General features: G+C 36.8%; 2 protein-coding genes across 2 annotated transcripts; both read left to right on the top strand.

Moving 5' to 3' along the window:
* Positions 1-7,718: 7,718 nt before the first annotated feature.
* LOC107849820 (nuatigenin 3-beta-glucosyltransferase) lies at positions 7,719-9,417 on the top strand. Its single transcript, XM_016694373.2, has one exon. The coding sequence runs from the start codon at positions 7,730-7,732 to the stop codon at positions 9,317-9,319; it is 1,590 nt and encodes a 529-aa protein (XP_016549859.2). The 5' UTR covers positions 7,719-7,729; the 3' UTR covers positions 9,320-9,417.
* A 1,313-nt stretch (positions 9,418-10,730) lies between these two features.
* Positions 10,731-13,149, top strand: LOC107850975 (nuatigenin 3-beta-glucosyltransferase). Its single transcript, XM_016695840.2, has one exon. It carries the CDS (start codon positions 11,603-11,605, stop codon positions 13,058-13,060), a length of 1,458 nt encoding a protein of 485 aa, XP_016551326.2. The 5' UTR covers positions 10,731-11,602; the 3' UTR covers positions 13,061-13,149.
* The last annotated feature ends 54 nt before the right edge of the window (positions 13,150-13,203 follow it).

The following is a 13,203-nucleotide window of genomic DNA, read 5'->3' as shown; positions in this document are numbered from 1 at the left end:
AGCAACTGACCGACACTTCCGAATCTGATGGCCTGACTTGCCACACCCAAAGCATACATCACTGCTAGCTCTACACTCATCTTAATGGTTTCTACCATATTTTTGGCAAAGAGGATTTGAACGAGCATTGTTAACACTATCCTACGATTTAGAGCCTGACACCCAATCCTCATTGTTATTTTTGAACTTGGGTACTGGGAAACTAGCTGAAGATGGAGCTGGGACTGAAGATTTTTGATGAAATTGAGGATGGTTACCACCTTCTGACCTTGGCTGATTGAAACTAAAGCTACCTATTCCATCCCTCTTATTCTCTCTCTCTCCTTAGTCTTCTGCTCCTCAATCTGTTGAGCATGGACCATCAACATAGACAAGCCTATCTTCTTAATTAGCATTGCGGTCCTACACTCCTTGACCATACCGTTAGATACACCAGACACATACTTGCTCATCTTAGACCTGCTATCAACTACTACATGGGGAGCATACCTAGCTAACTGAGTAAAATTGAGGGAATACTACTTCACACTCATGCTGCCCTACCTCCAGTTAATAAACTCTAGCACCTTGGCTTTCCTCAGCTCTAACAAGAAGAATTTATCTAAGAAAGCTGTAGCAAACTCTTCCCATTCTATAGGCCCTGCATCTGCGCGTCTATCTACCTTTCACTACTTAAATCATGTATGAGCCACATCTTGCAACTGATAGGTAGCTAACTCAGCACTCTCACTAGCAGTTACCCCCATAATATCTGTTACCTTCTTCACCATGTCTAAGAACTCCAGCGGATCCTCTTTAGATTTAGATCCCAAAAATAAAGGAGGATTCATTCGGGTGAAGTCCCGAATCTTAGCTGTGGCAATATTGGCCACTGGGTTGGCTGGAATAATGGTTGACTGAGAATTCTGAGCCACTATAGAATGGGCTAAACTAGTGAATGCAACTCTGAACTCTGCGTTAGAAACATACTCATTCATGGGATCTTCTTAAACGGGCGGAGGTGCTGGTTGGTTTACGTGTTTTCTTCTATTTGTCTTTTTGGGAGACATGTTTGGTAAATTGAAGGAAGAATAGATTAGATAGAGAGTTCAACTTGAGCTCATGCTCAGTCGCACGACATGAACATTGAAAGAAGGAAAGCTTTTCCTAAACGCCTTGTAGCCTCTTGCCCATAAGTGTGGCATGCTTCACACCCATGCACAAGACTCTACTTAATGCGACTTTCATACTTCCTAGGACACTTTAAAACCTTAGGCTCTGATACCAAGTTTTTAACACCCTGAGAGTACACCCTGGGTGCCGCATGGTACTTACAGTCCCAAGGAATCATAAGATAACCCATGAGCTGGTACCTGCTGTGAGCACTGAATAAAACTGATAATGACATAACATATGTGGAATTTAACTGAGGAATGCCATAAGGTTTTAAGTCATAAATATGATAAAATCTATAAGGCATAACTGATAATACTAATAAAATATCTAACAATGACAACTAAAATCTGAGAAACTGACTAACTGTCTGAAAAGCCTCTACTGACTGACTAAGGAGCTGATGGGACAAACTCCCAACTAACTTTGACTGAATGGAAATGACTGAAACTTATAAAGTAATCTGAACTAAATAAATCATATCTTCGAAATATAAGGACTCATCACTGCCACGGTTGATAGTCTGGAAAATCTATGCGTGATTCGAGAACTGAGCGTCCGAATCTATGATATGATATATCATAGCACAAGAAAAGAGTATGCGATCAGTACTTTGAATGTACTGGTATGCTAAATGAGGTAGGCTGATATACATAGTTTCATGAACATGAATAATAATTGTCTGAATATATATATATATAACATGAAGTACTAAATAAAGTGCATAAAATCTGTAGATACCGAAGATACATGCAATCTCTAAGTACTAATGATGCATGACCAAGCATATAACACATTCTGAATAAAATCTGTAAATACTGAAATCTGATAACTGAATTACTAATATTTGTATGCTATGGTCAAGCATCTAAAACTGAATTACTGAACTGAGACTATGGGAGGTATCATCTAACCAACATGCCCCAATTTAAGCTAATCGGGGTCCAACCTGTAACCCCAGTTGAAAGGCTGTTAGTACCGTGCCACGGGTAGTAACGCTGGCTGTATGGATCCACTATACTAATGTACTATCCCAAAGGGCTAAGGGTGTCAAGCCTAAACTGACGGGTGGCCCCTGCGAGGTAGTTAAGCCTAATCTGATGGGAGACTCCTCATATCCTACACTGGCTACGTAGTTCTAGAGTACAGAGATTGCTACTAACGACTCTGCCTATCTGACAGGGAAACCTCCATCCCTTCACTCGCTCGATGCTAAATCCTACTCCCAGCTGAACTGACTCAGAATGCTGAACAGTTCTAAGTTTAACTAATTCTGATGATTGACTGAACTGATAATGCTCATAACATATGCTGAAACTATTCTGAAGACACTGAGACTAGGTAAACAACTAAGTTTTCGGGTATTTATAACCCTCATGACTCAACAACAATAATAATAAAATAGTACTTAAGCTTGTAGGACATAACATGAAAGCTTTTATCAAATATTTATTCTTGTAGACATTTCATCAAACGCTTGATATTCATAGTTTAAACTAATCATGTGAATAGTATGAAACTTGGAGTAATGACATTATTTCGACATCAATAACACTTAATCATGATTTAAATCAGTGAATAACAATATTAGAACATGTGGGGTCTGATAAATAACAACAATTTCATGTAAACATGGTATAGAACTTCAATTCATGGGAGTTCATGGTTAAAATCACAATTTAAAATCATAATAACTTGTAAAGATCACAACTTTAGATTTAAAAGAGGATACATGGACTCTATAGATGAAATGAATCTATGGATGGACACTTAACATACTTGGGTTGATGAATTCGTCAGAGTTGATGGTGAATTTCTTGAGATTTGATCTTGAATTTTGAAGGCTAGGGTTTATTCTTTTGAGAGAAAGCGATTTCAATTTTGGAAAAATTATTAAAAGTGATGTAAAAATGGTATTTAGGGACTTAAATTCCGTGTTTAGAATAAATAAGGTGAAGGAAAAAGACTTAAAATCCCTTGGGAAAAATTAAAACTCGGAGCTGGAAACTAAAAATCCTAATTTTGACACCCAGCGCGATGCGGTACAATCGTGTCGGGTCACTGGAAAAAGCATAATCCCCATGTTGTCCAACGGCGCGACGCGGTGCTATCACGTTGTGCCACTAGAAATGACAATGTTTAACTGACATTTTGATGCGACGCAGTGTTTATCATGATGGCACACTAGAAAAGGACGAACATCATTTTTGGGGTAACCGCGATGCGGTGTTGCTTGTATTGAGCTACTGCTTTCACTAAAAGTGTCATAACTTCTCACCGAGTATCGAATTTGGGTGAAATTGATATCGTTGAAAAGCTAATTCAATTCCCCATAACTTGGTGGGTCTTGATATGGAAAATTCTGAGTAGAGCAAAAGATATGTTGAAGTTGACTAAGACAACATTCTTATCAAAATTTCAATCGCTAAGGGTTATTTCTATTCGTCTAATAGTTGGGAGTTATTTGAGACCCTAATATACATTAAACTAACTCATAAAACTACCAAAGGACTATAAGATACTTTGAATGAGCTTGGAACATGACTCTAACATTGGTTTGGATTTTCAGGGTATTACATTATCGAACGCTAGAAAATAAGCAAGAAACTCACTTGGTTTCTAAGAACACATTTTCCTTTGTACCAAACATACACCCAATCTTAATCGAAATCTGGGTCATAGAAATCGAAAAAGGAGGAAAGAAATATTTTTGAGATCCTATTAAGGACATTAACACAAAATCTCCAACTCTAGTGCTTTTAACATATCCAATATACTAGAGAAAACAGAGGTACTGAGGATCGAGCAGTCAAAAAATCCCAAACACCAAAAATACAACGGATTAACAACAACAACATAGACAGTGCAATCCCATAAAACAGTGCGACTTAGCTAACCGACCAGAGTAGTAATGGCCAACAGGAGTAGCAATGGCTGACCGGAGTAGCAATGATCGGAGAAGAAAATGATGTCAATCGCAGGTAGGGCTGTTCATGGGTCAGTTTGAATCGGTTATTGGTCAAAATCATAACCAAACCAACTTAGTCGGTTTTTAAATTTCTAAAACCAAATCAAACCAAACAAAAAAATAATCGTCGGTTTGGTTCTTGTCGGTTTAGTTCGGTTTGGTTCGGTTTATAACTTTAGCTAATGATAAAAGTTAAAGATTTTAAAAAACAAATTCAATCTAATATATGAGATGTTAACCGAGTATTGTATCTCAACCTTGAAACTAAGATGTCAACTAAGTGTTATACTTCGGCAAAGTTATGAACAACACCATATGAACGCTTCTAAAAAATATTTTAAAACTATATTTAATAGAATGATATGATAAACTCCCCAAAAGGTGAACACTTAAACTTCTTGCTCAACAAGGTTAAAAAAGAAAGTTAAAATTAGTGATTTTAGTGATTGTCTATAATCAAATGAATCTCAACTATAAATTTCAATATACAACAGGATATTATTTTTACAATTAGTATCATTTGTCATTCAAAGTGCGAAATTCATTTAGAATCTCATAAGGTATTATCAACTAAATGAAGACATGACTTAATGTGTTACAACTAAAGTTAAATCATGATTAAAATATAAAATGTAACAAATATTTATGTTGTATTTATGAATAATACATTAATAATTATAATATATATATGTATGTATATATATGTGTGTGTGTGTGTGTATATATATATATAGCAGTTTGATTTGGTTATTTTATCGGTTATTTTAGAGTAAAACCAAACAAACCAAACCAAATTATTATCGATTTTTAAAATTCAAAACCAAACCAAACCAAACCTAATCAAATATCGGTTTTTTTAATCGGTTTGATTTGGATCGCAGTTCGGTTTAGTTAAAAACCAAACCACGAACACCCCTAATCGCAGGTCATCACACTAAAATCAAAATAAAATTTTGGTCAATCGATTTGCGGATTTAGTACACGCAACAGATGCACCCGAAACCCCTTTTCCTACTACACCCGAAACCCCTTTCCTACTTGGATTTGATTTTGGTCAGCAAAGAAAAAATACCCATTAAAATTTCACATTTTTTTCCTTTCTCAACAATTTCTCTAACATTTTCAAGATCTCAAAAATCAAGAAATAATACTAAAAATTCCTTAGAAAAGAAAATCAATAAAAGGAATTTCCAAGTGGAAAAAAAAGAGAGAAGAAAACGAGTATGGAAACTTACTGAGAAGTGAGAATGAGAGGAATGAGAGTACTGAGCAGCTGTTTAGGAATTAAAAAAAAATGAGAGAGAGGGTCGTTTTGGGGAAAAATTAAAACGAGGGAAAATATTTTTTTTTTGGTACTATCCGCTACTTTTTTTTGGGATGGATAGCGGGGGTTAAAAACCCCACAAATTTATAAATTTTTGTGACAAGTTTTTAACCCCCGCTTTCATATAATTTTATAGGGGTTAAAATAACCCCCGTAATTAGACCAATTTTTTGTAGTGTCTTAAGCTCAAAATTTCTTAGTAACCCAAAAATTATGCTCGTTTGAAGCTGACTAAAGTTATATTCTTCACAAGAATTTAATCGCTAAAGGATGTTTTGACTTGTCTATAAGCTAGGAGTTATTTGAGGCCTTAATATATGTCTAAATCACTAATAAAACTACCAAAACATGAGGTTTGATTTTGCATGAACTTAAAGCATGGTTCAAATATTGACTTGAATTTTCGGAGTATTACAGTTATATATGCTTGGTAAACGTGCCACATTCAGAAGATGAATGCAGCGAAAATGAGGATGCTTGGATGAATGTGTGAGCTTAATTACTATGAGGAGATGTGATTAGAAATAAAGTTATACAGGGCAAGGTGATCAAGCGGCCTTCATGGCGATAAGATAAGAAAAATGAGGTTGAGGACATACGAAGAAGAGATGCGGGAATGTGTAAGAAAGGATGTGTAAGATATTGACTGTAGCAGAAGTTATGAGTAGTAGATGTAGGCCAAAAAAGAGAAGTAGAGCACAACTTCAACTTACTGTAGACACGACCATAGATAGAAAGATATGAAGGCCGATGATTAGAGTAATAAAGAATAGTAGATAGCCAATTGTCGTTACACTTCATGTGGGTGAGGAAACAGGCTAGCCTTTTCTCTCTTTCTCCTTATTAATAATATTATTTAAGAATCATATAGTTTCTTTGTCATTCAATGTTTATTACATATATTTTGTTTTATTTACGTTGTAGTTTGTTTTTTGTTGTCTTATTTTCGTATAGTCGTGTTTCAAATTCTTCTTTTATTTTGAGTTGATGGTTTATTGAAAACAGTCTCTCAATCCCACAAAGGTAGAAGTAAGGTATGCGTATATTCTATCTTTTCTAGACACCACTTATGAGTCTCCATCAAACAAGTTATTCTTGCCAAAATTTAAATGGTGGCACATAAAAATCCAATTTCTGCAAATCACCCATGTTTGAAAGCCCAAGCTCTTTACTGCCGAAAGTGTGTTTTGAGCCCAAGCCCATATTGTTCTGTTTGTCACAATCTGGGCCTGTTGGTATTTGAAGGGCCTCTTTGCTCAAATATTTGTATCAAGGCTCTTGAGGTTTTTGTAATATGTTTCTGCATATAGTTTCTCTCTTCATATTTTAATTTGGCACTTTCTTTTTCCATCTTGCATTAATTTTGTCAATAGTAAGGAAAATAGAAACTATATCTTGGTTGTGAAAGCATAGTTCTTTCAATTTTCTCAGAACCTCATTTTATTATGTATTCTAAGAAATTTAACATATCACCCAATGGGTGTAGTGCGATGGATATGATCCTTTCAATCTGAATTAGAGGTCTAGAGTTTAAATATTGAAAATGAAAAACCTTCCATTAGAAAGAACTTTTCCTTTTATGAAGTATTATACGATGCAAATCTAGATTAGACTAATCAATGAATACCGAATACCAAATGATCATTAAAAAGATCTTTAACATTTACATAATATATACCTTTTAACTCTATTGTTGACATCACTAACTGTAAAAGTAACACAATAGGTTTATGTATTAAAGAATGTATTTATGTATTATGCCTTTAATAAAAGCAACGCAAAAGGTTAAAATACTTTGTAGCTTATTACTCAAGATGTTACAACTAGCTTAGTTTCAATCATAGTAACACAATCGATTTCGAAGCTAGGACTACGACCGTTAATTATAAATACAGGCTTTGAAATCTAGCATGACTTGCAACATTAGTGTTACTGCCGATGAAACAAGGCTGTTGCTTCAAAAATGTCGCTGCACCCCCGTTGGCACCTCTAAAAGTACACAACTTTTAGAGAATCCTACAAACTTTGGTAGCATTTTTTGAGGTTCCGAGCAACATGCATGCAAAGACACATCGGGTTCGCTATATCCCTGCTATTGCCGCTGCTGCTACCGATTGTTATAACTTACACACAGTTTTGTTACCGAGTGAAATAGGTCAATAAGAGTTTTAACATTGTTTTTTTAAGCATATAGCATTTTATTTGGAGTCTATCTTCATAGTTAAAGCAGGCCAAATCTTCTTGTTGCAACATATCTAACCAAATGAACAATGACAAACTCTGTGATGACTCCAATGACAGTAAAACTATGTTTTCTCAACCTTAAAAGCTATATACATGAACGTAGACCAATCTTTCATTGTCATAGTCCTCTAATCAGTAATTACAAATCAACCATGGGACAAGAAAATGGTGAACAATTCCACGTAGTTTTCGTTCCATACTTGACACCAAGTCATATGATCCCCTTAGTTGATACAGCTAGACTTTTTGCTAGTCATGGTGTAAAAGTTAGTATTATCACTACCCCCTACAATGCCCTCCTTTTCGAGTCATCCATCGATCATGCCACTGATTTAGGCCACAAAATATTCGTCCACAAACTCAAATTTCCATCAGCTGAAGTAGGCATACCTGAAGGGATCGAAAATTTCAGTGCGGCCACTAGCGCAGAAATGGCTGCAGGTGTATTCATGGGAATCTTTCTACTTCAAAAACCTATGGAAAGTCTTATTTTCGAGCTCCGACCTCATTGCATTGTTTCAGACATTTTTTTCCCATGGACTGTGGATGTAGCTGAGCAATTGAAGATACCTAGACTTATGTTTTATGCAAACAATGTTATGTTCCAGTGTGTTGAACATTGTTTGAAGATGTATACACCTCACGAGAAGGTAAGTTCGGATTCAGAAAGTTTCTTGATTCAGGGATTACCAGATAAGATTGAAATGAAAAGATCACAACTACCAGATGATTTGAAAACCAACCCCGAAGGACCGTACTGGGAGTTATTGAAGCAAATTAAAGAATCAGAACCACGGAGCTATGCTATGATTCACGACACTATCTATGATCTAGAGCCGAGTTATGTTGATCTTTACGAGAAAATCAAAGGTAAAAAATCATGGCTCATAGGTCCTTTGTTTCATTTTTCAAAGAGGGAAGAGGCAAACAACTCAAGAAATACTCCGGTTCAAGAACGACACAGCTGCTTAAGTTGGCTTGATTCTCAAGAAGCAAACTCTGTTGTGTATATTTGTTTTGGAAGTATGGGGAGGTTTTCTGATGTTCAGCTTACTGAAATTGCCTTGGCTCTTGAGGCCTCGAATTCATCGTTTCTTTGGGTGGTAAGAAAGAGTGACAATGAGCAAGAAAGCTGGATGCCTCCCGGCTTTGAGAAAAAAATGCTTGCAGACAACAAAGGCCTAATAGTCAGAGGATGGGTGCCACAGCTGAGGATCTTGAACCATCCATCAACCGGAGCTTTCATGACTCACTGTGGCTGGAACTCGACTCTGGAGTCTCTAACAGCCGGAGTGCCAATGCTGACGTGGCCATTGTTCGCGGAGCAGTTCTACAATGAGAAACTGGTGGAGGTTCTTGGATGTGGTGTAGCTGTTGGGGCAGAGGTGTGGCATAGTACATTTGACATCACGGATACAATTGTCAAGAAGGAGAAGATAGAGGCAAGTGTGAAAATGCTGATGAGCAACTCCATGGAAAGCGAAAAGATCAGAAGTAGAGCAAAAGACATCGAAGCAATGGTTAAGAGGGCTGTCGAAACAGCTGGCTCATCTTATAATCATCTAACTGAGTTAATACAGGAGATCAAGTGTCATGCTTTTGGCATATCAGAAGTGAAATCGGAAATCTAACGAATACTTTATCATGTGTTTTAAGTCCTTTATTGGAACAAGTCGTAGTTTTAGTGTTTGAAAATGAAATTTACCAACAAGTTTTAAGAGATTTTCGATGTATTAAGCCAAAAACTTTAGTTACTACCACTTTATTCATCATGTTTTTTGTTTCCAAGGCAAAGAGGGGAGAAAAAGCAGAGTTCCTTTTTATTTTATAGTTTAATGCAACAAAGATTGCTTTGCCATTGTCTCTTTTTTATTTACAAATTAAACATCAGGAATATGGTCTAGTGTACACACTACCCTCTTCAGATCCCGCTTGTGAGATTACACCGAATATATTATTGTTTTTGTATTAAACATTAGGAACAATAATGAGGAATTACTCATATTGTATTATGTTAGTGTCAAGTATTCATTTAGACAATGGCTAAACAAGCAGAAAGTAGAATCACATTATCACAAGCTTCAAATTTAATGTCTTGTAAAATTTTTCACTGACACAACTAGGTCGACTTAAATCAAAGACTTCAGCCGTGACATAAAGTCCAACTAATTAGAAAAAAAAATAAAATTCAATTAAGGGTGTGCTCGGTATGGAGGAAAACATTATGTTCTCTAATTTTTGACGTTCGGTTGGTCAAACCTTTTGGGAAAATATTTTACCTAGGAAAACAAGTTTAAAATGAAGAAAATTACTTCCCTAGTGGAAGTACGAAAACCAAGTTACACAAATGGCATTCTATATTGATCGTCTCCTACCCACCCAACATATCTCATCTTCTCCCCCATGCCCATAGTCCCCAACCCCACCTGCCACTACCCATAGCCCCAACCCCCACCTCTCATAGTATTTGTCTATTATACACACAAATGTTTTTAGGATAATTTTTATTGTTTACGCACTGAATACAAAACTTAGAGTATTGTTTTTATTAGTGTTGAGCCATTTTTTTCTTCTTAAAAGACAGTTGTGAGAAGTTACGTCCACTTGATTCAGATTTGCTTGAATTGCTTAAATGTAGGATTTTTTTTTCTAGTTGTATTCTGATGAGTTGAGCATAATATCTCTACCTTATAACTTTTAACTAGTAATCTGTATTTGTTGAAATTCATGATTTAGTTACTGTGTATTGTAACATTTGAGTTATTTTTTTCTTTGCTCCTTATTTGTGATGTGATACTATTGCAGAGCTTTAAAATGAAAACTTGGAGATTGTGTGAGTTCAATGTTGACACAGTGATGGGGACCATGTGAGTTCTGAGGTAGATACAATGATAGGACTGTGTGGATCCAATTTGATATAGAGATGTGGTGACTATCGAGTCCGGACATTAAATTAAAAGCTAGGTGGTCTGAAAGATCATTGGCCGAGGGGCTCTTTTTTCTTTTATAAGGAAAGAGATTGTAGCTGGATACAAATAGGCCTGTGAAAAACAAGTAGGCAAGCATGCAGGTTGTACCGGTTGAGTGGACTTTCATCATGTATCTGGGTACAAATAAGTAAGTTAAAGATTAGTAGGCAGGCGTTAGGCTAGCGCCAGTGAGGTACATAAATAAGGACATATCACATGATTTTATACTGATCAGTTTTGAGTTGTCGAGTGACAATTGCTGGTCTGAAAGATCCTTGCCGTAGTCTATATGCGGATATGATCAACTGAGTTGATTTTCTTGATTAATTTTTTATATTGTACAAGTCTATGTTTTCGTGCTTAAGCCGTGACAACTACTTTAGTGACGTTAGCTATTAATTAAATGCCTATTTTTCCTGTTGCTTGCTCTTTTCTCCTTCGTCTTTTTAATTATACTGTCAAAAATGAAAGGTAATGTAGTCTTCTCAATAATGCTTATCACTACTAAGTTGAGAACGGTCTATGATACTTACTGAGTAGATGTCGATTTTTATACTCATACTACAGTCTGCATCTTTGGTGAGCCACTTGCTTCTATCGCAAGTGGCCACGACGTCTTAATTTGCTCATGACAAGCAACACCATTTCAACTGCTCACCTTATACACCACATAGTATTTTGGCCCACATCTCCCTTTCAACTGCTATGCAGAGAGCTCACTCAGGGAGAGCCATTCAATGTATTGATTTGACAGTAACGAATAATGCAAAAAGAAGCTTCCCTTCCTTTTAAATGTTTCACACATGATCTAACAAAAAAAGCATCTCTTTTAGGCTATTTGACATAAGTCTGAATGTAATAGTATAAGGTTAGTAGCATTTTCAGTTGTTTCTCACCCTACTTCTATCATTCTTAGGTGACTTTCCATCTCTCCCAAGTGCAGTCATGGCACAAAAAAATGGTGAACTCCATGTAGTTTTCGTTCCGTACTTTACACCAAGTCATATGATCCCCTTAGTTGATATAGCTAGACTTTTTGCTAGCTGTGGTGTCAAAGTTAGCATTATCACCACCCACTATAATGCCCTCCTTTTCGAGTCCTCCATCAATGATTCTGGCCAACTTATCTTTGTCCACAAACTCAAGTTCCCATCTGATGAAGTAGGCTTACCAGAAGGTATCGAAAACTTCAGCGCTATCACTGGCCCAGAAATGGTTATCGGTGTATTTATGGGAATTGATTTGCTACAAAAACCAATCAAAGATCTTATTGTTGAGCTTCGTCCTCATTGCATAGTTTCAGATGTGTGCCATACATGGACAGTGGATGTAGCCGAGCAGCTGAAGATACCTAGACTTGCATTTTATTCACATAGTCTAATGTACCATTGTGTTGAACATTGTTTGAATGTGTACACACCTCACGAGAAGGTAAGTTCGGATTCAGAAAGTTTCATGATTCCAGGTTTACCAGATAAGATAGAAATGAAAAGATCTCAATTGCCAGAAAATATTGTTAAAACCAACCTTGAAGGACCATACTGGGAGATGATGAAGAGAATTAAAGAAGCAGAACCTCGGAGATATGGCGTGATTCATGATGCTGTCTATGACCTGGAGTCTACTTACGCGGAGCTTTACCAGAAAATCAAAGGCAAAAAACCATGGTTGATTGGTCCATTGTTTCACTTTTCAAAGAGAGAAGAAGCAAATACTGCAGTTAAAGAGCGACACAGCTGCCTAAGTTGGCTTGATTATCAAGAACCAAGTTCTGTTGTGTACATTTGCTTCGGAAGTATGGTAAGGTTTTCTGATGCTCAGCTCACTGAAATTGCCTTGGCTCTTGAGGCCTCAGATTCATCGTTTCTTTGGGTGGTAAGGAAGGGAGACAAACTCCAAGAAAATGAGCAAGAAAGCTGGATGCCTACCGGCTTTAAGGAAAAAATGCTTACCAACAACAAAGGCCTGATTGTCACAGGATGGGTGCCACAGCTGAAGATCTTGAACCATCCAGCAACCAGAGCATTCGTGACTCATTGTGGCTGGAACTCCATCCTGGAATCTCTTACAGCCGGAGTGCCATTGCTGACATGGCCCTTATTCGCGGAGCAGTTCTACAATGAGAAGCTGGTGGAGGTTCTTGGATGTGGGGTAGGTGTTGGGGCAGAGGTGTGTCACAGTACTTTTGACATCACGGATACAATTGTCAAGAAGGAGAAGATAGAGGCAAGTGTGAAAATGCTGATGAGCAACTCCATGGAAAGCGAAAAGATCAGAAGTAGAGCAAAAGACATCGAAGCAATGGTTAAGAGGGCTGTCGAAACAGGTGGCTCATCTTATAATCATCTAACTGAGTTAATACAGGAGCTCAAGTGCCATGTATTTAGCACCTTGGAAGAATAATTGAAAATGTAATATCCCGGATGCTGAAATCGCGTGTATTGCATAACAGAATAAAAGGGAAAACAAAATAACATGTTATGTTTCAAGCATCTTTTACTGTCAACAAATAAAATTAGGTGGATCTGTAATCAATACTTTTCCCT

This window comes from Capsicum annuum, chromosome 12 (assembly GCF_002878395.1).
Source record: "Capsicum annuum cultivar UCD-10X-F1 chromosome 12, UCD10Xv1.1, whole genome shotgun sequence".
NCBI lineage: Eukaryota > Viridiplantae > Streptophyta > Magnoliopsida > Solanales > Solanaceae > Capsicum > Capsicum annuum.
Note: the sequence above shows the minus strand (reverse complement) of the source record. Positions and strands in the feature narration are given on the sequence as shown.